Genomic DNA, 26,633 nt, shown 5'->3' with positions numbered 1-26,633 from the left:
ATCAACGTCACACTTTGTCTTCCTTTTTCTGTTTTTTTTTTTTTTTCTTTTTTCTCTTCTTTCTTTCTTGTGGGTTCGTTAAAGAAACCGCGTCCTCTCTACTTAGGCAAGCGTGTTTAGATGTTAATTCTATCAGCATCTGTCTACAGCTATAATCTCTGGATTTATTAAAAAAAATAAAAAAATGATTTTTATATTATGGTGGGCTTGGTCCACGACACCTTCACTTTTGTCTATGATTTCTACATGCAATAAAGCTGGACCAACATTTATCCCAAAAACGGAAATATCACGCTTTGCCCAAATTTCAGTACATTTTCTGTTTTTAAAAAAAATTTAAAATAGTATGGAAAACTTATATTAAAAAAATAATAATTTAAAAAAATTCATTATCATTGATGAAAATTAAGGCTTCAAGTTATCTTTTGAAATGCCTCAAAATCCTAATTTATTGTTTCATTCAGAATTTTTTCATTTTAAATCATAAATGAAATTATGAATATAAGGATCATTCTTTTTTTCACGACACAAAAACCTTTACTTTAATTTTAATAACAAAAATAGAAAAATATTTTAGAAATTGTTTTTTTTTATAAAAAAGGAATGTCTTCTTTCTTTTGTTTTAAGAGAGAACAAAATATATTTTCTCTTTTATAGTTTTTCAAGAAAGGGAGAGTTCTCATGAATAGATAAATCTTTTTATTTAATATTAATATATATATATATATATTTGGTAGTTTTAAAACTTTCAAAAACCACTTCTTCATTTCTCTCATTTATTAGGTGGAGTTGGAACAATCCTTTTCCACCCAAATCCAACTCCAACTATCATAAATGTTAAAAATTGGCAACAAAAATTAATTCAAAATTTAAATTAACTTTTGAATTTACACTTCGATTGATAACGATTTTAAAAAATACTTCTAACATTTTTAATATTTAAAATATTAGAAAGGTTAAAAATGTTTGTTATAATTACTACCACACACTTTTAATTTTATGTGAATAAATTAAGGTTTTTGTCTTTGATTTAAGCTCAAATTGAGCCAAAAAGGTGAAAAAAATATGTGGAGAGAAAAATGAGAAAATGAGGGAAAAAAAACCATGCACATGGGCAACCACAAAGAACATAGATACATACAAGGGAAACACATGTGGGCAGCAAAGGGAAAATCTAACACAAGAAAGGAGAAGACAAGCAAGATGTTTGTGAGTGATAGAGATATCCCACGTTCCCCTCCCAACATATTTTCCACTCCGTTGTTGGGTATTCAATGTATCCAATTTCAGTTAAAGTAATTAATATATGATAGCAGACGTATTATTTTTGTAGACATCAGGGCAACTAGATAGAGCGCAAGGCGCGGCGTGACATGGACCGAGCGCGTCCTCTGGTCGAGCATAGTTGCGAGCCACAGGGGCTGTGATCATCACCCCACCTTAGCTTTCCGGGACCCACATCACGCGTTCTAAAATTTTGGGGTCCCACCCACTTTTTCTATTGACGCCCGCTTTCTATCAAGTGGTTTTTTAAGGTTCATTAGCTGTAAACCAGGAGTGAGACAAAAGTCTTACAATCATCTTTCAATCTATTACTTACATGCTCTCTGTCTTCTACTCTTCTTCCTTCCGAGAGTTTTGCATCCTAAATTCTTGCTTGTTGTGTAAGTTAATTCTAGTGTGGGTCCACTCATCTCAAAATCACCCTTGGCCGCTGATCATGTTCTGATGATCTTCATCAAGATTGAACGTATCAGCACTCACAATCATTACAACTGTTACGGGTTTGAATAGCAGGTGTGTTCCTATGATTAATTTCTGTCTGAAAATTCCCAATCCGAGATGAATTGGGTAGTTGGCTTCCACGTCCCCCTAGTATGATCTATGATTGAGTAGGATCCTATATGAGATATACTCATATAGATTCGTCAATGAAGAAAAATCACAAAAATACCAATCTAGGAGACCCCACATGGATTAAAAAAAAATTGTACATATATGTATAATATTAGTGGGTTTGGAGGTTGAAGTAAGTTGTGAATTGGAGCAGTCACGTGGGGCGTGACCAAAACCATTGAATGAATGTAATTTTGGATACATGGGAACATGGGTCTGAACTCTGAAGTGGATTGCGTCGTGATATAAGGAAGCAAACGGTCAGAAATAGCAGCTCTTCTCTATGCTTCCCTCTTCCTTCCACTACGCGCCATTTTGTGTTGTCGCAATCCCCCTTTTTTTTTCTTACATCAACTTAGTGTATATTAATTATATTTATTTTGCTGTGTTATTTTGATAATAATTTTAAAATATATTTTTAATTTAAAAAAATAAATAAACGTTTTTTAAAATTTAAGAAACATTTTCAAAAGTTCGAAAAATTGCTTGTAGTGTTGAAAAATAATTTGTAGTGTGAAAGAAATTTTAAGCTATGAACCCTTTCCAACATAAAAGCATTGCTACATTTGAAAGATCAAAAAGTTAAAAAGTAGAAAACAACAGAAATGTAAATTGGCAGCACCCAGAAAGGCATGACAAAGAATACAAGCATACATAACTCAGAGAGAGGGATGTGGGGTGCAACCGGGGGCACGTGGGTGCACAGTGGGTTTAGGGGGTGGGGGCATGGCATGGCCTTCGCCTTCCAAGGCACAAGATCACTGTGTGTCTTGACTCTTCTAGCCTTCTCCTCTCCCTTCCCCCTGCCACATACAGATGTTTCCATATTTGGGTTCTCTGATGTGCATATTCCCCACTCATAACCACATCAATATGAAGCATGAAAAGGAAAGCTTTCAGGCAGAGGAACACCCCCAGTTGTATTAATGTAGCCCATATTTTTCTTTTCTTTTCTTTTCTTTTCTTTTTTGTCTGAACTTTTCTTCAAAAAATCAGCAGCCATCTGATTGAAACCCAGATCATTGAGGCTTCAAATTAAGGTGGATTCGGAAACAGTGAACAGGATTTGTGAATGATTTGGAGTGTTAGCATAATTATCATGGTCCAAGGATCTTTATTCGGTGTGTCCCAGTACAGGATTGACTCAATCATGTCTGTGCCCCTCATGCCCATTTTTTGCAGACTATTAAGCAATATGCTGTAATGATACACATCTCTTCATCTGCCCCAACATTGGGTGCGGAAATCGAAATCCCAGAAATTTCTTAATTTGTTTTTACCAAAAATTGGTAGTTGAAATGTAAAAACTTTGATTGAGTCATGATCTTGAGGGAAGAGTGAAAGACCAGGCTCACATGAGGAATCTGTTAAGACTATGACCCTAGATTGTCTTCTTGTTCAAGGAAGAAAGGATGATAAAATATCACTTCAGCTTTGGGGTTTTTGTGCAACAAAAGGTGTTATTTTCCATTATAGACATGTGAACTGAATTTGGTCTGTTTTGAAATTTCATTTCATTAAAATTTATTCATTGATAATCACTTTGCAATTAGCCAACTGGAACCAAAAGATGAACAAAAAAGAAGATTTGAAGACCCAAAAAAACTGTGATGGGACCCATTTGCCAGAAGGGCCAAGAAAAAAGAGTCCCCTCCAGTGCTCCTGTGCCTGTCAACAAGCCCGACTACATAAACCCCTCTACCCCCCTCCATCACTTGGCCATCACTCTCCTTTGCATCATTCTCTCTTTCAGGCATTTTCACAAACACTCCCCGCACGAAACGTTTTCTTTCCTTTCTTTAATAACTCTAACATGGCCAGACCTCAGCAGCGATATCGAGGCGTCCGACAGAGGCATTGGGGCAGTTGGGTCTCTGAAATTCGCCACCCACTTCTGTAAGTTAAAACACATGAACATGTACATGTTTCGGTTTCGGTTTCGGTTTCGGTTTCGTTCACGTTTCGGTGTTCACTTCCAAGTTGCTAATTGAAACGTTTCGGGTTTGTGCAGGAAGACTAGAATTTGGCTGGGCACATTCGAAACGGCGGAGGACGCTGCTCGGGCCTATGACGAGGCGGCGAGGCTCATGTGTGGTCCGAGGGCGAGAACCAACTTCCCTTACAATCCCAACGCCTCCCAGTCGTCGTCTTCCAAGCTTCTTTCAGCTACTTTAACTGCCAAGCTGCATAGGTGTTACATGGCCTCACTTCAGTTAACCAAACAATCCCTGCATGAGCCTCAAAAGCCACCGACTTCCCATGTCGCCACAACCACCAGCATTGCGGGGAAAGTTGGGGAATCAGGCCAGTGGTCGCCGGAGAAAAGACCGGTGACAGTGCAGCAGCCTGAGGCCAATTGGGTTGTGAAGAAAGTTCAAGTGGACAGCAACACCCAGCAGTTCAAGCCTCTTGAAGATGATCACATACAGCAAATGATTGAGGAGTTGCTTGACTATGGTTCCATCGAGCTCTGCTCAGGCTCCATAATGTAGTCTAAAGAACATCTCAAAACACCCAATTCTGCTCCTCTTCTCTCTCTGTATTCCTACTATGCTAATGCCACTCATTTTGCTAATCTTTAACCCCATTTTTCTCAGCCATTTTCAAGCCTTTTAGCCTTGTAGGTCGTCTCCCAGTTGCCAGAATTTATCTTCGAAAATGAACCCATCTGCGGATGCTGTATGTACAGTTATGATATAAGATCTTAGCATGTGCACTCTATCTAGCCTTTCTTCATTTGTACCCCCATGCAATCAATTCCCAGGAAATTCAACAATTCCTGACTTTCATGGCTGTATTTTCAGGGCTCTTGTGCCTGCTTGTTTGAAAAGAAAGGGTACTTTTATTCAAAAGTCTCAACCTTGAATACAGAACCCATCCTTCCCTCTTCACCAGCTCAAATGGGGTTGAAAAGAAAGGACCCATTTGCAGTGCAATTGCCTTGTCACACTTCCTTTCATTTCAAAAGCTATATTATTAGTTTTGAGTTTAAAATATTAAAATCCCATTAAGATCATCCAGTGTAGTATCTTGTAAGAGAGTCTTTAGGAAGAAGCATTTCCAAAAATTTGTCACTGCTTTATTTTGAAAAGTTCCCTCTCGACAAAATTGACAGGAATGGTGGTTTGTGACAATTCAGTTTGGGAATAGTCCCATTTTTCCATTCCAAACTAGCGAATTGTATGGAAGGAACTTTAGTGACTTTACTGAAAGAGAGAACGACTGAATTGCTAAAATACCCCTGCATTTTAGCTGAGACATTGATAGTAGGAGTACATTATCATTTATCAATGTTAGGGGAATGCAAAGGGCATTTTCTTTCTTATGATTAAAGCAAAGAATATAGTCCTAAAATGCCCTGCTTTTGGGCATGATGCAGAGGACACCCCCTGCCTTTCATTCTCTGATTGAATTGTCACTAATCACTAGATGACCAACACAAAAACACTTTGGCCCTCAAAGGAATTTCTTCTGAAAAGTGCAACATTCTACCACTCAGTGGATCGATATAGGTTTCCACACTAAAATTAGGGCAAAGGAATATCATCTTTGAGCTGAAAATGGGATCATAAAGTTGAAGCCCTGCAAAAAACAATATTGAGAATAATTCTCTAATCAGGAGTCAATTTTAAGATGCTATCTTAATCAGGCACAGGGGAACTTATTCAGTTTCTATAGCAAGTAGAATTTGAACACAATTTTTTGTTTTGTTTTGTTTTTTGTTTTTTTTTTGGGGGTCTGGTGAGAAGGAAAAAGGCTCCAGTTTTTCATTTGTTGAATGTATGAAAGAAAAAAGGTTACTTTTTTGAATTGTTGGGTTTGAAAGCATTTTTGGGTTCATTTCAGCAGAGGCAGGTTTTTGGTTGGGATTGCTGATGCTAAAGAAAAGGGACACTGAATGTGATTGAGTGGAAGTTGTTTTAATGATTTTATAGGCCCCCATCTCTCTCTCTCCACCACCCTAACATAATTCCAAATGAATGAAATACAAAAATCATTCAATTCATCATTCTGAAAGAAGCTTGAATTTTTGGTTGATTTTGGAGGGTTAGGATGGGTTCATGGGTTCATGAGTTCAACTTATACACTGGCTTATTCAACAGATTGCTATGCAGAGAAAGGAAGATTTTTTTTTTTTTGGGATCTCTACCAATCATATGATTCAAAACCCAGTTGAATGGTTACTTCCTTTTCCAAGATGTGGTGATTATAAATGGGTTAACTTTTACCTACTTTGCCACCTTTAATCCCCTAGTTTTTTATTGTCTCTGTTTTCCTCTTCTGGAATATGGAGGAGACTTCTGGCTATGACTTGAGAATGGATTAGATGGGGCACTCCAGCTGAATTTTCTACTAATTTTCCATATGGGTTCTCTTCTAAACAACAAACCCAATGTCTATTACATACCCAACGGTAAAATTGGCCATATCCACCAAGGTGGCTCAACCCACTGCAGATTTGTAAAGCCCTAATTCTCCTCTCCTTGCATACATCTGGGTTTGATTAAATGGAAAGCAAATCCTGAAAAAGGAGAATCATGGCTTTTATATGGTGATCAATTACCCTAATGTTGGTGTGCTATGGAGGGCATGATTTTTTGCTACAAGAAAAGGTACTTATCTTCTTGTGCTAGTCGCTGCTTCAATAGCAGTTTGAGTACCCAAGAGCCATATATCATATGTTTGGTATCATAGAAAAAAAAATGGCCTTTTCCTCCCATTGTTTTATTGTTTTTAAAGTTATGTGTTTGCTTTTATGTAATTTGGTGTCCCATCTCTCAATGAAACTTCATGATTATTCACCTGTTTGGAAATTGATTTTGTTCCCCACAACCATCAAAAACTAAAGTTGTTTACTCTCATGATTTTGTTTTTCAACTTTTGATTCAGCAAAGTTGATTAAAATCATGGCATGCTAGTGAGTTTACCATCATGAACTGTTTGAACTTTGTGGCCCTATTCAACTACCACTTCCCTCATCTCAACATTTCTGTTACAATCTTACCATTCTCAACCTACTAGGTGGTCAACTAAAAGGAAGAGAATGTGAGAGTTGGAGGATTAAATTAATAGTCCTTAACCGTAAAATCTTGAGGATGGTTTGGTAACCTTCTCAAAAACAACGGTAAGAAAAAACCGTTTTCTATCGTTTTCACAAACAAAATTTTGTTTTGGTACTCAACTATGAAATGAAAACCAGTTTTATCACTGTTTTGTTTTGTAACTCTTAAAAATAAACTCTATTTGATAATTTGAAATAATTAAAAATAAATAAACTCTTAAAGTCTTATTTTGTAACTGTTTTGGAAATCTGTTGTCTATGTTTGATATAACAAATATCTATTTGATAATTTGAAATAATTTTTATTTATTTTTAATATTTTTTAAAATAATTTTTATATCTATTTATATGTTTATATAATTATATTTTAAAACAACTCTTAAAAAATAAATAAAAACAATTAAAAAATGTTCTTTAAAAACACTATGTTTTATCTTTTAAGAATAAAAAAAAACAAAAAATAATTTTCCTGTTATCCAACATGTTTTCATGTTTTTTTTTAAAAAAAAACAAAAAACTGTTTCAGAAAACAATTACCAAACAAGCTTAAAAAACGATTTTCCGCATTCAAAAGTTTGTCTGATGTGTTTCTTGAGTTAAAAAGTTGTTTCAAAAAACAGTTTCAAGACAGTTTAGTTTTTACCTCTTCATCGAATGGCACACTCGGGTGAATAACTCATCGCTTTTTAGCTACTTTTAAACTATGCTTTTGGATTTATATAATTAGCTTGAATTCATAGTGATGGATTAAGGACTAGAAGAAAAAGGTAGTGCACGCCAAAAAAAATCAAAGAATGATGTCCCTAGTAGGGAATTACTTTGGACTAGTTTGTTAGTATGTCTGCTGGTATGTAATTTGATATGACTTCGGTTGATAAAATGTGGGTGGTGGCAAAAATTAGGTCAATTGACTGCATTTGAGCTTTTCTCTAAAGTTGATGCTGGTACAATAGTGAATGCTTCATTAATCATTCTTACTTAAGCTTGCTTGTTTTCTTGTCTAAAGTCTAGTATGGCCTTAGTATGGTCTATTTTTTAAATATAAAAAGTAAAAAATTAAATTAAATTTTACACAAAATATTAATCCAAAATTGAATTTTTGTATTTATTTCTAAAAAATAAATCCCACCTCAGGGCTAGGGAGAATGAAGTAAATTGACTTTAAATTATTCCAAAATTTAAAAGAATTTTTTTTAAAAAAAAAAAAAGAAAGAAAGAAAGGTGGGGGAAACCCTACAAAGAACATTGGCTCTTAAATAAGTAGAAATTTGTGGATATTTATTTTTATAATTACTAGAATGAGTAGTGGGGTTTGAATGATGAGAGTTATTTTTGCTTGAAAAAGGTGTCTAAGATGAAGAGATGAATTCTATACCATGTTGAAAAGGATGGATGAATGGATAGATGGATGGATGGATGGATGGATGACAGCCCATAAATTTACATTAAATTTAATTAAAATGTAAATTTGCATAAATTTAGGTAGTGTATTGTAAAGGACTTCCCTTAGATTGCACACTAACTGAAAAAGGGGAGAGGAGCTAAGAGTCAAAGGATAGATCTTCTTGAGAAGGAAAAGCAGTCAAAGCCAATCATGGTGTATCCAAATCATGGTGTATAGAATCTCATGTGGAAATGTTGGAGGGGGAGACAATCATATGGCTTCAAAAACCCTACCCATATACCCTAATTTTTATATTAATGGAATTCCATATTTAATTGGGTTTTCTCCATCCTTTGTTTTAGTTTAGATGCCTTGGATCAAGTGAGTCATGCAAAAATCCAAAAGGCAACAAGCTTTGTTTGGGAGTGAAGAAAAAGAAAAGAAAAGAAAAGTTTGGTGGCCTACTCCCCGAAAAGCCAAAATACTTTCAACCGGTTTTGGAGCACAAGAACTTTATAAATTAGTATTGGGAGCCATAGACAAGACCTAAACCAGATAGTTTCCATGTCCTTTAGAGTTTTTGGTAGACGGGTATGTCTCACAATCTCTCTTGTTTCTCTCCCTCCCCATCCCTTCACATGGGAAACATATGCATGTTGAAGTCCACATGCCTCTAACCACTCCCCCCCTTCCTCTTCTTCTAAGTGACAAAGATAGATGGGGGTCCATGTGCCCTGGCTTCTATTTTCCATTCAATCTTCCACATGTGACTCATATACATTGGATATATATCTTAAATGTAACTGCCACATCCACATCTCATAAATCAATATATATATATATATCCACATATAAATGCATGTACATGACCAGTCTAGAAGACCACGACCCCAACTTGAAGAATCCATAGAAGCTAATAGATGTGTCATATCTATCATTCAATTGTTTTTTCCTCAGTTCTTTTAGGTCATTTTTGTGATCTAGATAGATTAACGAACTCACATGATTGACATAACATTGAATCGGTTTTAGTCTCAATCTCAAAGAGTCTCGAGTAAAACTTAAAATTCATTGAACATTGAATCAATATCAATCTCAATCTCAATTTCAAAGGCTCTCGAATAAAACTTAATATTTAACAATATTGAATCAGTTCAAGTCTTGATCTCAAAAGGTCTCAAGTAAATTTTAATATTTAATATTTAAACTTTAAGTCATTAAATTAATTTATCGAACATCCAATCAATCTTCATCAACAATTAAATTCGAAGTTGATTCCAGCAAACATGGAAACTAATAAGAAAATGAAACATGGAGGTTTCTTTGCAAACAAACAATTTCCATAAAAGATTTGTGAACAGTGAATAAGATATGAATTTTTAAAACCAATCATTTTCAATCATATTGGGCATGTTATTGTGTACATTTTTAATTAAACCAATCCTATTTACTTTAAAATATACTTAAATATTGGACCCACTTACACCGGCCAAATTTGATGGAATTTGGGTGTATTTAAAATTTGCAGAAAAAAAAATTAATTTTAAAAAAAATTGTTGAATGTACATGAAATGAAATAAATAGGGTGAAATTAGGTCACAAAATGTGATAGTTGAAGGGAGTTATTGAGCAGAGCAAGATATTTTGTCCCTTTAGGGTATGCCTTTTGGATTGATGAAAAATAGAAAGAAAATTGAATGGTGAGGGGCTGAACCAGTGATAAGAAAGCATGGATAGAAAGTGGAGTGGAAGGAAGATTTAATAGAGAGTGTTGGGGATGAGAGGAGGAAGTGGGTAGATTACAGCAGAGAGAACATGCCTTTTTGTGGGGATTGCTGCTGCTGAATAAAAGGGACATTCACTATGATGATTGAGTGTCTGGTTTTTCAATCATTTTGAACCCCACTTTTTCCCACCCACCCGCCAATTACCATGCCACTGTTTCTTATTCCATTGCATCTAATCTTCTAATCAACCCATTTTTACTAGTTAATCAAGTTTAAGCTCTTTCTACTATTATAAAAAAAATAATCCCCGAGGGTATCTGCCCAGTGGTGGCACTCTTTCTGACACACAAATCCTCAGGAAGACAAGCAGCTGTATTCAACATCCACGGTCCTACGTCTCAGAAGCCAATTCCTTATAGAATTGACCCTGACCTCCTCAGAGAAAAACTCCGCTTGTTGTAATGGGTGATTTCAAGTTTTCAACTTCATCAAGGAACACAGAGATACAAAGGGGTGGCAGAATAGGAAACACATCACTCCGATGGAGGATTTCAAAACAATGCTAGCAACCCTAAATCCAGAAGACATAACTCTAGTGGTTTCTTCACATGGACAAAAAAGGAAGGAAAGGGCAGGTGGAGCGTATTGATCGAATGCTAGTTAGTGAAAGATTTTTTTCCCAAACAGTGCAATCATAAAGTGCTCCCAAACTGCTATCGGACTATAAACCTATTGAAGTCTAATGCTAATGCCAAAATTGGGTCCAATTCCGTTCAGATTAGAACAAGACTGGTTCAAAGATCCCTTGACGGGATCATAAATCAATCAAGTCTGGAAAAAAAAGATTGAATAGAAAAATTTTTCTCATTTTAAAATAATTTTTTGTTTTTAAAAATAAAGAATTATTTTTAAAAATTTATAATACTGTTTAACCATTGTTTTTTTGAAATATTTTTAAAAAATAAAGTGAAATCGATTTTTTTTTAAAATCTCAGTCTATTTGATTATGTTTTTTAAAACTTATTTTTTAAAACTATTTTGAAGTTAAAAAAAATTAAAAATAAGTTTCAATTCTTTTAAGTTTGGTGATAAATTCAAGTCCTTAATATTAAGATTATGTTTAAAAGCTGCTTTTAAAAGTAGTTTTTATTATTTTAATTTAAAATCATGTTTGTCTGAATTATGAGGGAAAATAATTTTTAAAGATAGATTATTTTTTAGAATAAAGTTTAGTTGTTTTAGCATTGTCACTAATGATTGAAAATATGAAAAATATTTTAAAACCATTTTTTTATATTGAGTTTTCAAATATGATTTTATTTTTGAAACATCCGAGGATTGGTTTTAACTTTTAACAACTATTAACGAAAAAAAAAAGAAAAAAAGAAAAGAAAAAAGCTAACTTTTCCGTACCATATTTGTAAATAAAATTATATTTTTTTCCCAACGGTCAGAATTGGTGTGTAAATAAATTTGCCATAATTTTATTACACAAAGCAATAAGTCGGGCCAGGCAGGGTTTGGTGTGTTCATTTGAATCAAAGGCCTAGGCCCAGGGTCCGTCTGTCTTGGGCCTGATTTTAGCCTGGGCGAGAACTGAGTGACTTCGGGTGTAAAATCTGGGCCTCCAATTAATATTTGATGGCCCAACATTGTCCCAGTCCTGCAAAACCAAATCATTATTTTTCAAAAAATAAGTTTCTAATAGTTTTAAATTTTATATTGCATTTATGACTATTTTTGTGTTTTTAAATAAAATAAAAACAAGAAGTGTATCCAAACGGCCACTTAAAATGGGCTTCAAACATTTGGGCCAGTATCCTGGGCCAAGGTAGAGGGTTAACAGGCCAGGTCCAACACTAAGCTACCCTTGGACCTCAATGGGCTTGCTCATAATTACAGACCAACATGAGCCCAACTTCACCACAATAACTTATTTTCTTGACCCAAGAAAAATGTCAAAAAAAAAAAAACCAATACTGAAAATAAAAAACAAATGATTGTAAAAATAAATTGTGATCATGCCAAATAATTAATCATATTCTTAAACTAAATAAACACTATAAATTGATCCAAATTTTGAACTTAATAGATAGATTTGACTATTAACAAGCCATTAAAAATTAATATGACTGAAGTAATTAAAAAATTTCTCAATCTCATGGATGAGATCAAAGGCATCCTTGATGTCATATTTATTTTAATTCAACTCCTCTTTCATTGTTGTTATAATTTGGTCCATACAAAATGTCATCAAAATTAAGTTGTTAAATTAAGTTACTAAGCAGTGAGTTTCGTTAAGTGTATCATGTTACTTCCGCTCCTCTTTCATTGTTACAATTTCATTCACACAAAATGTGGTCAAAATTAAGTTGTTGGATAGAGAGTTTCTTTAAGTGTAACATGTTACGTCCTATGAAAAGACAGAGAGAATTAAATGAACAAAAAGACTTAAACTTAAGATCTCTAATTAATGAGTGGTGAATGCATTTTTGTTTGTGTTAGAATTAAAGATCCCGCTATAGTGCATACAAAGATGAGATTGATATAAACCCATCTATAATTTGTATCTACAAAGATTTACATATAAATATATGCAGATGTACATATAAATAGTACTCTGATTTTATTTCTTTACTACACCCAACAATCAAACTGAAGTGTTAACGTGTAATAGTTTAGTTTTTGCGCTAGGCATTCAGTCTGTTACTTATTTTGTTCTCTATGACCACCCTTTATAGTAACATCAATCTATTCTTAATGTACTACCAATCTTACTTCCTTCTTTGTTATGATAATCTATTTAATTTGAGTAATTATGACATACTTGATTCTAATTATAAACCCTTTTGTCTTTGGATATAAATATGCATTGTTGATATATGTTATAAAGTTGAATTACATTAGGTTTGGGTTTATTAATTAAGATAGGAGCATTTGCTTTCTTTAGAAAGAATCTCAATTCAATACCAAATGCTTAGTGTGAAAACCATATACATCCATCTACTTTTGATGTGGACTGCACAAAGATATGAAATCAAAATTATCATCTAACTCTACATAATGGTCAAAAACTCATAATTTTAGGGTTATTTTCATAATTACTCATAAAATTAAAGATATTTGTAATTACTCATGATGTTAGGGATATTTCTATAACTATTCATAATTTGTGAGATTCTTTTTACAATTATTTATAATTGAAAGCATTATTAAAAAATTACTCATGAATTGAAAGGTATGTTCACAATTTAAGGGTTTATTTATTTATTTAGAGGATGGAATATCTAGAACCTTAAAAAATTGAGCACTTTCCATTTTTTTTATTTTTTTTTTCTTTTTTATCATTCTCAAATCAAAGGAGAATGTTATTCTTTTTACCAAACATATGTGGATCAACTAATAGATCAATTCATAAATCTAGAGGTACGCATTCTCCATTGATTTCGGGATAGGAAGCTAAAAAAACTAGGTCAATTAAGGAAAGGAAAACCAAAAGTTAACAAGTGTGACCAAGCGGGTGTGGTCCACCTATCTCTTGATTACTTTATCAGGAACAAAGCCCAAAGACATCCCATTCAATGGAATAGCTTAAACGCTAATGGCACCGCCTCGACATAGAATGGAATTGATGAGGTTTACCCAGATCTTGATCTTCTATCCATCATGTCTGAAACAAGAAAGCCCTGATTCGATAAGTGATCGTATGTAATAGATTGGGTTGGTTCCTCGTTTGAGGCTGCCCGCTCCGTAGCCTATTGTCTTGGGAAAGTGGCCTGAGAGTGCTGCGGTACTTGAGTTTTTCTCATAGTTTTCTTTATCTTCAGCCAATCTTTCTTGATCAATCATTTTGCCCCTCATTCTTCAAGAATTAGAAATATCATTTTTAAGTTTGAATTTGCTCACTTAAATATGTTTTATTTAAAGACTTAAGTGTGTTTGTTTTTTTTTGTTTTTTATTGAAAGTAATTTGTTTTCAGAATTTATGATGTTTATTTTTTTACTTTTTCATGACTTATTATAAACTTTTTACTAAATACAAAAAACTAAAATATTTAGTTTTTTCTAAATAAAAAAATAACATATTGATTTTATTTTTTACTTTTCAATACTTAATAGAACAAATAATCTAATATTTAACATTATTAAGTATTAAGGTTCTATTTAGAATTAAGTAAAAAAACAAACACCACACCTTAGTCTTTTAAATAAAATGGCAAAAAAAAATTTTGTTGTTTGGAAGGAAAGTTAAGGTTCATCAATAAATGAGCTCAATATCGATCTTAAAAACCTTGACTCTCCGTATGCACATAATTCAATTAAAAATTTCAAAGAGTATGAAAATGGAAATATCAAAAGTATAATTGCATAGCTGCAAGGTAAACTAAAAGACAGAAAAAATTAAGGCCCGTATATCAGAGAAGATGGAACACTATTTTGTCGTTTGTTTCTTCAACCTAGGCTCAAAGATGCTAAATATATTGATCATGGAATTGGAATAGAGCCTCCCCTTTTGTTTCTTTAAATCTTCAAACTATTTCTTCATCTCTTCTTTAATGTTCTCTAACTTCAGTTTGATTTTATCACTTTCTGGCATCATGACAAGTGACTTCTCTAAGACCTCTTCACACTTCTTATTCATAAAGCTTCTCCTACAACTTCAAAGATCACTACTACTCCTAGCCTTTGGCCTCTTACATCTCTTTTAATATGATATTTTTCTTGAATAAAAGTTTACTCTTCTTAGAGTTCTATATCTCCAACTCTGTAAATCTTGCTTTTAGATTGGGAAATATGGTTAGAATCTCCAATAAGTAATCAAGTCTTAACTAGCACTCAATTACAATAGTAGAGAGCTTGAAAATTAAAAGGAAAATTGACTATGTCGGTAAAAGCTTTAACACAAGTAGTCATGTAGGCATAAAAATCCTTCTCAATATTTTCTTCCCTTGGGGCTCAAGTTTATCACCTCCCAATTCCAATTTCTAGATAGTTTGGTTGGCAATGACTTTAAAAACATCAAAGATCTCATTTGCAAGGGGATTTAAACTCTTAAGAGAAAGCGTTCAATATAAAGAAGTTTCCACCTTCACTTGATTGCCTTATTTGGATTAATATTTATCTGAGCATTCAACACTGTATTACTTGTATTTGTACATGACTTGGGGACTTTTAGAGTTACATGAAAGATCCAAAACATGAGTCCCTTATAAGACAATGAGTTATTCACAAATTTAAGCAATCTATTTGAGACTATAATGCACTATCTTTTTAATTGAAATGATGATTTGTCTGGGTTATCAGGATGAGTTTCCTATAATAAGTGCATTAGTTTGTATGGTTACACATTAAATAGACTTACAATGAATCATGAAATTAGTTATCAAGTGGTCTTCAATGGTTTTAACTTATGAATGAGACCCTAAGGTGGTTATTTATTATTGATAGATTAGGTTAATGTTAATCAAGACAAGTGTTAATTTGAGAATAGTTTTTATTTTTATTTTTTATCAAAATTAATTTTTGGATAAAATACTCTCATAAAAGTTTTAAAATTTTCAAGATCATATTTTCCTATTATACCAGGCTTCCAATTAAGAAATAAATATTTTTAGAAACTCTAATACAAAGTAATTTATTCATCAAAGTAATTATTAAAGTTGTAAAACTTTTAATTAAATCAAAAGATTAAGTGAGAGAGAGTACAGTGGGTTGTTCCTAGGAACCAACGAGATTGACTCATACCCAATTATGTAAATAGTGTTCACTATAGATCCAAAGGGATTTTTACGGTTTTAAAATGCATTTACAAGGTCAAGAGTAATTCATACATATATAGCATTAAAAACTTTTTCTTTTATCTGATATGGGACGTCAGAATCATCTCATGTAAACACAATGTCTTTATTGTGTCCTACAAGACTGTGAGACTAAACAAACCCCTACACTAGGGTTGAGGATCACCAATGATACCATTTGTAATAACTCGCATCTAACCATCTACTTTGGGTCCAAAGGAATGTCTATCTATTTGGCCTTGTAATTGTATGTTCACTATAGATCTAAAGGGGTCCTCACAACTTTAAAATGTGTCTATAAGACTAAGAGTAATTTATATATATATATATATATATATATATATATATATATATATAACATTGAAAACTTTTTTCCTTATTTGATATGAGACATCACAATCATTTTATACAAACATAATATATTTATTGTAGTTCATAAGACTGTGAGGCTAAACATATTGATACCTCTCATGAGGTTAAACAAATCCCTACGTTAGGGTCGAGGATCACCAATGATACCATTTGTAACGACCCACATTTAATCGTATACTTTAAGTCCAAATGGGTGTCTATTTGTTTGGCTTCGTAATCTTGTGAAACACAACAAAGACATTGTATCTGTATGAGAAGAGCGATTGTGATATCCCACATCAAATAGAGAAAAAAGTTTTTAACGATATATATATATAAGTTCCTCTTAACCTTGTAAACACGTTTTAAAGTCATAAATACTCCCTTGAACCCAAAGTGGATAATAATAATATGGTTTGGTATAAGTCATTCATTAATACTTTGGTTCAATAATTTGATACAATATAAATTTTACTTTTATTTTTATTTTTCCTATCTACCCAAATCGGTTAATTTATTTAAATGATAAGAAGGGTACAACCAAATCAACTATGTTTAAACTCGGAAAATTTATTTCTAATTATTCTTCAAATTTTTCTTAGTTGTTGCCCTCACAAAATTTTCTTGGTGTCACTAGTAATAATAACTTCACGTATGATTGAATCATCATGATCATATATGTAGTTAGTGGGGCAACCCAACAGTCTATATCAACACATATGGGAAAAAAATTAAATAAATAAAAATAAATAGTAATAAAAAGGATGGGATAAGTAAGACGTTAGAAATGAACTTAAAACCTAAGAGCCAAGGCTTGCAAGCCATCTCCATACACCTTTCGCTACAATGGTCTCCTCTACTGTCTTCCAATCGCCGCGTTTCTCTTTCTCCTCCGCCACCAAATCCACCGCCAAACCCATCACCACCACCACCGCCGCCGTCCATTTTCCCATCAGAGCCTGCTCATCCACCGAGGCGGCTGGCTCTATCAAAACCCACCACCGCCGCCCCGCGGATGAGAACATCCGCGACGAGGCCCGCCGCCAGTCCTCTGGAAACCACCATGGCTTCTCTGCTGTTTACGTCCCCTTCAATGCTGATCCCTCCTCCACGGAGTCCTACTCCCTCGACGAGATCGTCTACCGCTCGCGCTCCGGCGGCCTCCTCGACGTCAGCCATGATCTCGACGCTCTCAAGAAGTACGATGGCCAGTACTGGCGCTCCCTGTTCGACTCCCGCGTAGGAAAAACCACCTGGCCCTATGGCTCCGGCGTCTGGTCCAAGAAGGAGTGGGTACTTCCCGAGATCGACAGCGACGACATCGTCAGCGCCTTCGAAGGTAACTCCAACCTATTCTGGGCCGAACGTTTCGGTAAACAGTTTCTGGGTATGAACGACTTGTGGGTAAAACACTGTGGCATTAGCCATACCGGAAGTTTCAAGGATCTGGGCATGACCGTTTTGGTCAGCCAAGTTAACCGATTGCGAAAAATGAACCGCCCTGTTGTAGGCGTCGGTTGTGCCTCGACGGGGGACACCTCCGCTGCTCTCTCCGCCTACTGCGCGGCGGCGGGGATTCCCTCGATTGTGTTCCTACCCGCTAATCGGATTTCGATTGCGCAGCTGGTGCAGCCGATTGCGAATGGGGCGTTTGTGTTAAGCCTTGACACTGATTTTGATGGGTGTATGCAGTTGATCAGGGAGGTCACTGCTGAATTGCCGATTTACTTAGCAAATTCGTTGAATAGTTTGAGGCTTGAGGGGCAGAAGACGGCTGCAATCGAGATTTTGCAGCAGTTTGATTGGGAAGTGCCGGATTGGGTGATAGTTCCTGGTGGAAATCTTGGTAACATTTACGCCTTTTACAAAGGGTTTCACATGTGCAAAGAATTGGGACTTGTTGATAGGATTCCTAGGCTTGTTTGTGCTCAGGCTGCAAATGCCAATCCCCTTTATCTCCATTACAAGTCAGGTTGGGGAGAGTTTAAACCAGTGAAGGCCAACACTACTTTTGCCTCTGCCATTCAGATTGGAGATCCTGTTTCTATAGATAGGGCTGTTTATGCGCTTAAGAACTCAGATGGGATTGTGGAGGAAGCCACTGAGGAGGAGTTGATGGATGCCACGGCTAAAGCTGATTCCACTGGCATGTTCATATGTCCTCATACTGGGGTTGCATTGACTGCATTGTTTAAGCTTAGGGAGAGTGGGGTAATAAGGCCTACAGATAGGACTGTGGTGGTTAGCACGGCTCATGGTCTCAAGTTTACGCAGTCCAAGATTGATTATCACTCGAAAGACATTCCAGACATTGCTTGCCGGTTCGCTAACCCACCAGTGCAAGTGAAGGCTGATTTTGGGTCAGTTATGGATGTCTTGAAGAAGTACTTGTTAAGTAGGGACCCTAGGTGTTAGACCCCAAATAAGCATTATAAGTTGGGCTTGTGTACTCTTCTAATTATTTGGACTAGTGCTTGGTAGCGTTGTTTCGTTGTATTTGCTTTGTTATGGGATGCCTTCTTGTAGAACTAGGAGCCGTTTTGGTATGTCGTATTCGAGAAGAAGAAACCATTTGTAAGGCTGCATTGCCCCTCTTGGATACAATTATGATTATCTGAATTTAATGAGAGTTCTCTCAATGAGCTTTTGGCATCTTGTCTGATTATTTAAAAGGCGCTATATGCTCAAATAGTTTCTGATAGATCACAGAGCAAGTCTGGATGTTGATCTCCCTTTTCTTTTCATGTGTTTACTTTGTTGAGTATTGGAATAAAATGTGTCTCAAGTGTCAATGCCATTTCAACTGTTAATCACAATTTTTTGTTGACGAGTTGAAAACTAACCAGCATTCCACCATCTTCAACTGAGTTGCCTTGTAGTATTTCACAATGGTATTTGCTTTAAAATCATTAAATAATTTTCCCATCAAAATTTGCTTTGATTTCCCTGTTGAAATGATTCCTGGAACTAGCTGTAGCAAATACACCTTCTTTTTGGCAAAAATGGAAAAAGTCCATGTAAAATGTTGAGATGCATGCATGTCTTTCAATTTACATTCTTTTTCCACTCAGATCAGAGGATATATCATTGCAAAGACATTGTAGTTGTTATCATTCTCCAAATTCATTGTGTTATTGAGAGGTAGTACGTGTTCCAGGATTGGAAGAAGGAATCAAATTTCAATACTTACCATGATCTGAAGACTAGGACTCCAGAAAGATAAATGACACCGTGTAAAGTTTGATGGCATTAATCACCCCTTGCTGGAACTTTGGGAACATGAGTGAGGCATAAAAAATCGGTATGCACAACTCTTTTTCTCTCTGTTATGAAAATTTTGGTTTACAAGAATTTGGGTTAAGTTGAAATGCAGGCGTGGGATTGTGCAGCTGAAAGTTTATATCCCAGGCATGAATAACCTTTTGCCCAGAAAATGGATTTTTCATACTGAGGATTCCAGTTTTTCACCAAAAACATTATACTCTCTAGTCTTCATTATGATCTACAAACCAGCTAATTCAAGCTTGAAGAAGAAAATTGACCCCTCAAAGAATAACTGATACCTCTTCTCACAGGGATGACCTACTGTATTGAGTGATTAACTAATGATTGTAATGGTTTAGAGCAACCTCTGATGAAAAGAATTATGTATGCATGTAGAAATTGATTGTACTCGTGGTTTTGAACTGTTACAGTGATAACAGCGTGGTTTGTGGTTACATGTAACCTATTCTTTTCCTGGTTTCTAATTATCTCAAAGAAATTTTTCTTTACTGCTTTAGCCATACTTTCACCTTTTAAACATGCCACCTTCAAGGTAACCCTAGAAGTGCTATCAGAGTTTAATGCATTGTCTAATATGCGAGCTATCCGAGAAACAGTTAATGGGACCTTAAGACTCTTTACTTTGAGGAATCTTCAATCATGTCAACTTATTTGGTGGCTGTTGTTGGTTTATTTGATCATATTGAAGATAAAACAGCTGATGGTATGCATATAAGTATGATGATATATTGTTTTATCTTATAGAATCGAATTTTTGTTCTTTAAATTCTTTGACCATTCATGCAGGGATCAATGTTCGGGCATACTGTCCTATTGGTAAGGCTGATCAAGGGAAGTTTGCTTTGGATGTCACTGTAAAGACACTTGATATGTATACAGAGTAAGTGTGTTAAATTCATTTACTTAAATATTGTGATTGTATGAACCAAACGATGCAAATGAAAGAACATTTTTTTAGTGTATTAAAGCAATCCACCACGGTGTAGTTTAACAAAGAGAAAATGAAAAAGACAGACTAGATTGCTGAAATTTTATTGGGTTTGGCAGTTCTTATGTTCTTGGGGAGGGAAGTGTGTTCCTTTGCTGTCCTTGATAATCAATGTTACAAAAATGAGGGCCTATTCTCTTATTTCCTGCATTAGAAACCAAACTAGTGCTCTGTTATGAACTTGAAAATATGTCAAGAGCCAATGAAACCTGTCAAATTAACCTATAACTCTTCGGATATTAACAGGATGCTTGATCCAATGTCCTTGGAAGCTCTTACTTTTAGTTACCTTTCAGCCTTTTACTCCAGTGGTTGGTAGCCCCTTTCCTATCCAGGACAGTTTACATTCTGTTAGTAGAAGCCTTCTTCTTCTTCTTCTTCATTTTTTTTGATAAACAAACAGAGAATTCATTGAAAGAGATTAAATGAAAGGGGGCGCACCCTAAATATACCAGAAGTATACACGCACACACACAAAAAAAAAACAAAACAAAACAAAGAATACCAACAAGTATCTACATAAAAACAGCCTCAAAACAAAACTATCTGCAGCTAAGACTATCTATGAAGGTAAAAAATGAGACATTTCCCATTTTCTATCTGGTGTCTGGTGGTAGGTAGCCTTTTGCAATTTGTCTCAATTTGGCTCTTGTCAGGTATCTGGGATGACTCACAATCAACTTCAGATAATCCTTCATGTTTTGAACCTAAGATATAGAACTTGCTCTAAGACCTAAACTAATGAACTTCACCAATATGCTACAAGCCCTGAGATTGAAGAACTTATCAAATGGAGGCCCAAAAAGCTTAGAGAATTTAAACACCCTTACACAAAATACCTTGATCCTTGACTTGTAAACAATACAAAGAAATGCTCTGGGAAACCTTCCTCTGTAATCCCAAGGAGCCCTGAACTAGAGATTGTGGGAATAATGTAACCTACTTAATCAGCGATCAAGAGTACCCAAGGCAACAATTTGACAGTTTGTTCTCTCTTGGGGCGAAAAGTTTTCATATTCTTTTTCTTTTTCTTTTCATTAGTATTATCATTTCCTGTTTGGTGGTGATACGCTACTTGTGGGTTATAATTAATTTGTTAATCCTCATTTGATTCATGCAGGAGGCACTTCTCAATGCCTTACCCACTCCCTAAACTGGATATGGCTGCAGTCCCATATTTCTCTGGTTGTGCTAAGGAGAATTTTGGCTTGATCATATTTTGTGAAATTGAACTGCTTCATCATGAATTGCATTCTGGAGCTTCCTGCAAGCAGTGGGTAAGTTAACATATCTAAATCTGTTTTTGACTGTTCTCACTTTTGCCATCCCCTGATGACCTGTAAATGATAAACAGCCATCCTTGTGATAAGCTGTCATGCTTTGGAATGTGTGGGTTCCATCTTATTTTACCTTTTATAAATCTCAACCTATTAAAGATAAGTGCAGGAGCTTACAGTTTAGCCCAAAAAACTTTGTAAGTTGCAACCTGTAATGCAGTTTCAGTCTGATCTGTTAGTTTCCAGAATGGAATATTTGGACTCAGTTTCTTCAACAAATCGCTGGTGGACTACATCCCAATGCACTAGAACAATCGCACCCAATCAAGGTAAAGAGTAGTTGTGAGGTAAAATTTTAGGTATATAGATGCATGCACATTTAATTTAGTAATGGTTGTAATGGCAAAGCGAACTTTGAGAAATAGCCCTTTTTCATATATTATGGACTTTCAAGCCACTTCACCAAACCTCTCATCTTAATGAATACTATTTATATGCCGTCATCTGAGTGTTGCTATCTTATCATTGGTTTTGACATATTTGCAGGCAAGAAAGTTTCTGTTCTTGTCCGAGTAGATGATGTTTTTTATAGGAGAACATGGTGACATCATGTTTTCATACTGAAAATTGTATGTGGATTTCATTTCCATATGCCAAATGCATTTGCCTGGAAACCTGCAACTGCATGTTAGTAATTGAAATGGGGATAATGTTGGGAACAAACTAATGAAATATATGGCAGTGGAGGTATTGCGGGTAATGCTTTTGCAAAGAGCAGCAGCCACATAGTTTTGTTTTTCCAATTTAAGTGATTCCAGGTGTAGTATAGGCATCCTAAAGTGTTACATTTAGGATTATATTCCTTTTTTGTAAGCCCCAGTAGATATGTGCTCATAAGAATTGGGATGTTTCCAGGACTATTTTTTCCATGTAAACCTTTTAGGCTTCCACTTTGGGCATCCCTTTGGCATTGCAGATTCTCTTGAATAGCATTAGAAGTCAACAGTACGTTGTGCTTGGTATGTGATTAGGTTTGAGAGTCATAAAACTAGACTACAAAATACCCCAGGTGAAATAAAAAAGGCAGAAAACTGCCAATATACAATTATTTACCAATGATCCATACTTTTGTATCAACCCTACTCCAAAAGAAGGATGATAAATAACACAAACAAGTTTCTACTATATTATAAGGTTTTATACTATAAAATTTACAGAAGTTTTTTGTCCTTCACCTTATTTTCCTCATATGGTACTGTTGTTTCTTTAGGTATGGAGGATTTTATGTAGGACCCTTTGTTTATTTAGTTTGTGGGTCCAGGGTATCTTATTTTCTTTGAAATCTGATTGTATGGAAAAGTAAAGTTCTTTATGTCTTTTTCACTTGGTGTTCATACTCATAGTTAAATTCTAGTTTCCTTTTGATTAGTGGCTTATACTGCAAGCTCTTTTGGAAAGGCAGGAAGTCTCATAAGGATATGGAAAAGATGGAAAATATGCTATTGATAATGACCTCTTAATCAGTTTTTTCCATTGGCTAGATTCGTTCCAAAATTATGTAGTTTCTTATGTCTGAATTCATAATGATGTTGGAAATAGTTTGCAGATGTTTGGAACACACCAGGAGAACTAATGAGAAATTTTGTCCAAAAAAATAAACTGAAGATGGGAAGTCTAGTAGTTCGACCATTTGACAACACACTCAATTTAGGCATTGCCCTTGGGAAGATGACAAATTAGTTGGTTATCTTTCAGTGTTTGAATCAAGTAGAAGTCTTCTATTTAATGTTATTATAAGCTCTTATTTTTGGAAGATTTTAGGGTTTAGAGCCCCAACATGTATGGGTATTAAAAACTTATGATACACAATTTGATACATTTTTTTATGGAAATCAATACGTATCGCAATCTGCATGCATAGTTGTTAAAAAATTATGAAACACAATACAATACATTTTTATGAAAATTGATATGCATCACAATCTGTATCTCTTCTAAAATGTATCTTATGATACATGATACAATGTGTGATATAACGATACAACAATACATACACATTCAACTATTTTTCATAATTTTAAAGAAAAATCAAGCTCAATTTTATTTTATTTTTTGTTAAAAGAATTATTGTAAATTGTTTAAACATATAGAAAGGCTATTTCAAAGGTTCATTCAAATGTTCCAAATTAATGGTACTTGCCATCTTGGACAATGAAACACAGAGTTTGTTATGCATGAATTAGGTTGCAATTATAATCTATATAGGATTCACTGTATTTTGTTTTGGGAGTATAGTAGCAGTGAAACAACTTTTTCCATTTAATTTTGATGTTATTATATTTCTGATATAGGTACATATCACCCAAGGTGACTGACGAAAAGGCCGTCATAATTTCATTGGTTACAACTGATGAACCAGTAAACTGCTGTTCAGAGAGGAAATAACATTTTAGTGCCAAGGGCAATGTGACGAACTACACACTTTACAAGTATATATCTGGCTATATCCATCATTGCATTATTGATGGCCTTGAGGTAAATATTTATTAAATTATAAAATTACTTGTGTCATGAATGTCCAGTTTTCTGCACCTTCACTCTATTGCCATGACAATTTCCTGCTGAAAATTTGGGTGATAAGTAAGATAGGGGTGTTGATTTATTATTGTGCTAAGACAATTATGGACAGAGATCGATGTCCTTGATGGCTCAAACCACTGTTCATACTTCTTCCTTTGGGGACGTTGTTTGTCATAACCTCTGATATAAGTTTCCAAATTTGTTAGATATTATAATAAATTAAAGAATTTGTAGTATATTGAGCTTTTACTGTTTTAAATTTTGAACAACCTTCTCATTGTCGATTACTGTCTCATAAATACAAGTTAATATTGTCTCTGAGCATGACACCAAATACTATTACAAGATCGGAGAAGGTGGTTCTTCTCATGAATCCTGGTTTCAAACACCTCCAAAGATTGATCCAGATGCTCATTAAACTTTTGGAGTTATTGGTAAGATAGTCCTCTCTTACCCATCTCTTTAAACTTTAAGGAACAGTATTAGATTGATGATATTGAGCCACACTAAATATGCAACTGTTCTTCCTTCAGAGGAAAAATGATTTTCAAGTTCATATGTTTTTTCACCTTGGAGATTGAGGAAATGCAGATTATAATATATACTGGTAATATATGCTTGTTGAAAGGACAAATTACTGCAAAGGTTATCACTAATGATGTAGGAATTCTTTTGTTTTTACAAGTCATAGAGGAATTTTTAAGTCCAGTGCCATACTGGGGGATTAGGATTGGGGCTTTGATATAGTATAGATTATTGGGGGCTTGTAGGAGTTCTCCCAACCATGAAGGCAGATCATGGGAATGTATTAGTGTTTGTGGTGTGATATTCTAATGGTTTGAAGATAAGATTTCATTCCAGACAACTATTCAGATTCTAATGACAGAATATTTTAAATAAAAGAGGAAGAAGATGAAGATTTTAGTGGTAGAACAAAGAATTAGAAGGAAGTAGAACAATCTCACCCCCCATCCCCAAACATTTCTTGAAGAATTTAGTAGTAGAATAAGCATTAGAAGGAAGTAGAATAATCTCACACTCCAAAGATTGCTTGAACTTTTAAGTTCTCAATCCAATATTCACTCTCAAAAGAGATGATTACAACCTTGTCTATAGAGACAGAAACCCTAAGGATGCTTGATGTGGCCATTGACTCAAAACTACTCCTAACCAACAAAAAAATCTGGAAAAGGACCATAACATTTCTTAGTCATTCATTGCTTCAGTGGCATGAATGCTAATACTTAAATCCTAACGGAAAACTGAATTTGATCCTAATAAGTAAAGGGTTCAAAGTAACACATCTAAGGACTAAGAACTACTTAGGACATTCTCTTACGGAAAGAAAGGCCCCTTGATTGTTCCCAGCCCCATGTTTCCTAGTATTGGAATTGTGAGCATGGTATTTCTTCTCCAACCAATTAAGAGGTTATGCCATCATCCTTCTTCATCATATGCATCATATCATAGGTGATGAAAAACCTGTTGAAAAATTTGAAGATGACAGATGAAAAGAAAGTTGCTAACTTGCTTTATCAAACATTAGTCGATGATGATGGGCTGCTTAACTTTCATGGCTTCTTAGAACCATGAAAGAAGCCCTTTGTAGGGTTAATTTCATTCACCTCCCGTAAAGTTTGGATTAAATACACCTAGTCATCATTAATTTGAAATTTTATCAAATACTTTCATTCCCCTTCCCTTCTCATCTGCTGTTTTCACTCATATCCCCATTTCAAACTCATGGTAGCTATGTGTATTAGTTCAAACCTCATGCGAGATGAGTGAAATTTAACTCAAGCGGTAAAGGCTTCACCCTTATGGGGCATTAGAGCGCTCAAATTGAAAATAAGAATAGTTGTGATAATTCTAGGCACAAGTAATGGCAATAATAAGGGAAACATTACTTGCCAAATTTGTGGAAAATCAAATCAACTCGGGGAAATGAAAAATTAGCAAGTGTTTTTAACATTTCTAACACTCGAAAACTTTTATTAGAAGAATTATTTTCAAGTATTGGAAGGCCTAAAAATGCTTTCCACACCATTTATTTACATAAATTTAAAACCATTTTTTTTTTCAACTGTAGAATTGGTGTACAATTAAATTCGCCATAATTTTCTCACACATGGGAATAAGCTGGGCCATGCAAGGCTTGGAGTGTTCATTAGGACCAAGGGCCCAAGGGCCCAAGGCCAGGGTCCGTCTGTATTTGCCCATTTGGTCCCCTGAGCTACATGCCTGAATGACTTTGGGTGTATAAAATCTGGCGTCCAATTATTACT

General features: G+C 34.8%; 3 protein-coding genes across 4 annotated transcripts; all 3 read left to right on the top strand.

The window, feature by feature from the left end:
* The first annotated feature begins 1,329 nt into the window (after positions 1-1,329).
* LOC100252609 (protein PPLZ02) lies at positions 1,330-4,748 on the top strand. The gene is made up of 2 exons (XM_002285337.4): positions 1,330-3,792; positions 3,908-4,748. The coding sequence occupies exons 1-2, from the start codon at positions 3,467-3,469 to the stop codon at positions 4,386-4,388; spliced, it is 807 nt and encodes a 268-aa protein (XP_002285373.2). The 5' UTR covers positions 1,330-3,466; the 3' UTR covers positions 4,389-4,748.
* A 12,250-nt stretch (positions 4,749-16,998) lies between these two features.
* Positions 16,999-18,870, top strand: LOC100257746 (threonine synthase, chloroplastic). Its single transcript, XM_002285330.4, has one exon. It carries the CDS (start codon positions 17,065-17,067, stop codon positions 18,631-18,633), a length of 1,569 nt encoding a protein of 522 aa, XP_002285366.1. The 5' UTR covers positions 16,999-17,064; the 3' UTR covers positions 18,634-18,870.
* Positions 18,871-18,953: 83 nt separating this feature from the next.
* Positions 18,954-24,627, top strand: LOC104879026 (aminopeptidase M1). 2 transcript variants are annotated; one of them, XM_010650402.3, is made up of 5 exons: positions 18,954-19,519; positions 20,290-20,383; positions 21,612-21,768; positions 22,008-22,097; positions 24,120-24,627. In XM_010650402.3, exons 2-5 carry the CDS (start codon positions 20,373-20,375, stop codon positions 24,141-24,143), a joined length of 282 nt encoding a protein of 93 aa, XP_010648704.1. In that variant the 5' UTR covers positions 18,954-19,519; positions 20,290-20,372; the 3' UTR covers positions 24,144-24,627. The 2 variants fall into 2 exon arrangements, with proteins under 2 accessions (XP_010648704.1, XP_010648703.1); XM_010650401.3 differs by having other exon boundaries at positions 21,995-22,097.
* Positions 24,628-26,633: the final 2,006 nt, after the last annotated feature.

The sequence above is a fragment of the Vitis vinifera genome, chromosome 4 (genome assembly GCF_030704535.1).
Source record: "Vitis vinifera cultivar Pinot Noir 40024 chromosome 4, ASM3070453v1".
NCBI lineage: Eukaryota > Viridiplantae > Streptophyta > Magnoliopsida > Vitales > Vitaceae > Vitis > Vitis vinifera.
Note: the sequence above shows the minus strand (reverse complement) of the source record. Positions and strands in the feature narration are given on the sequence as shown.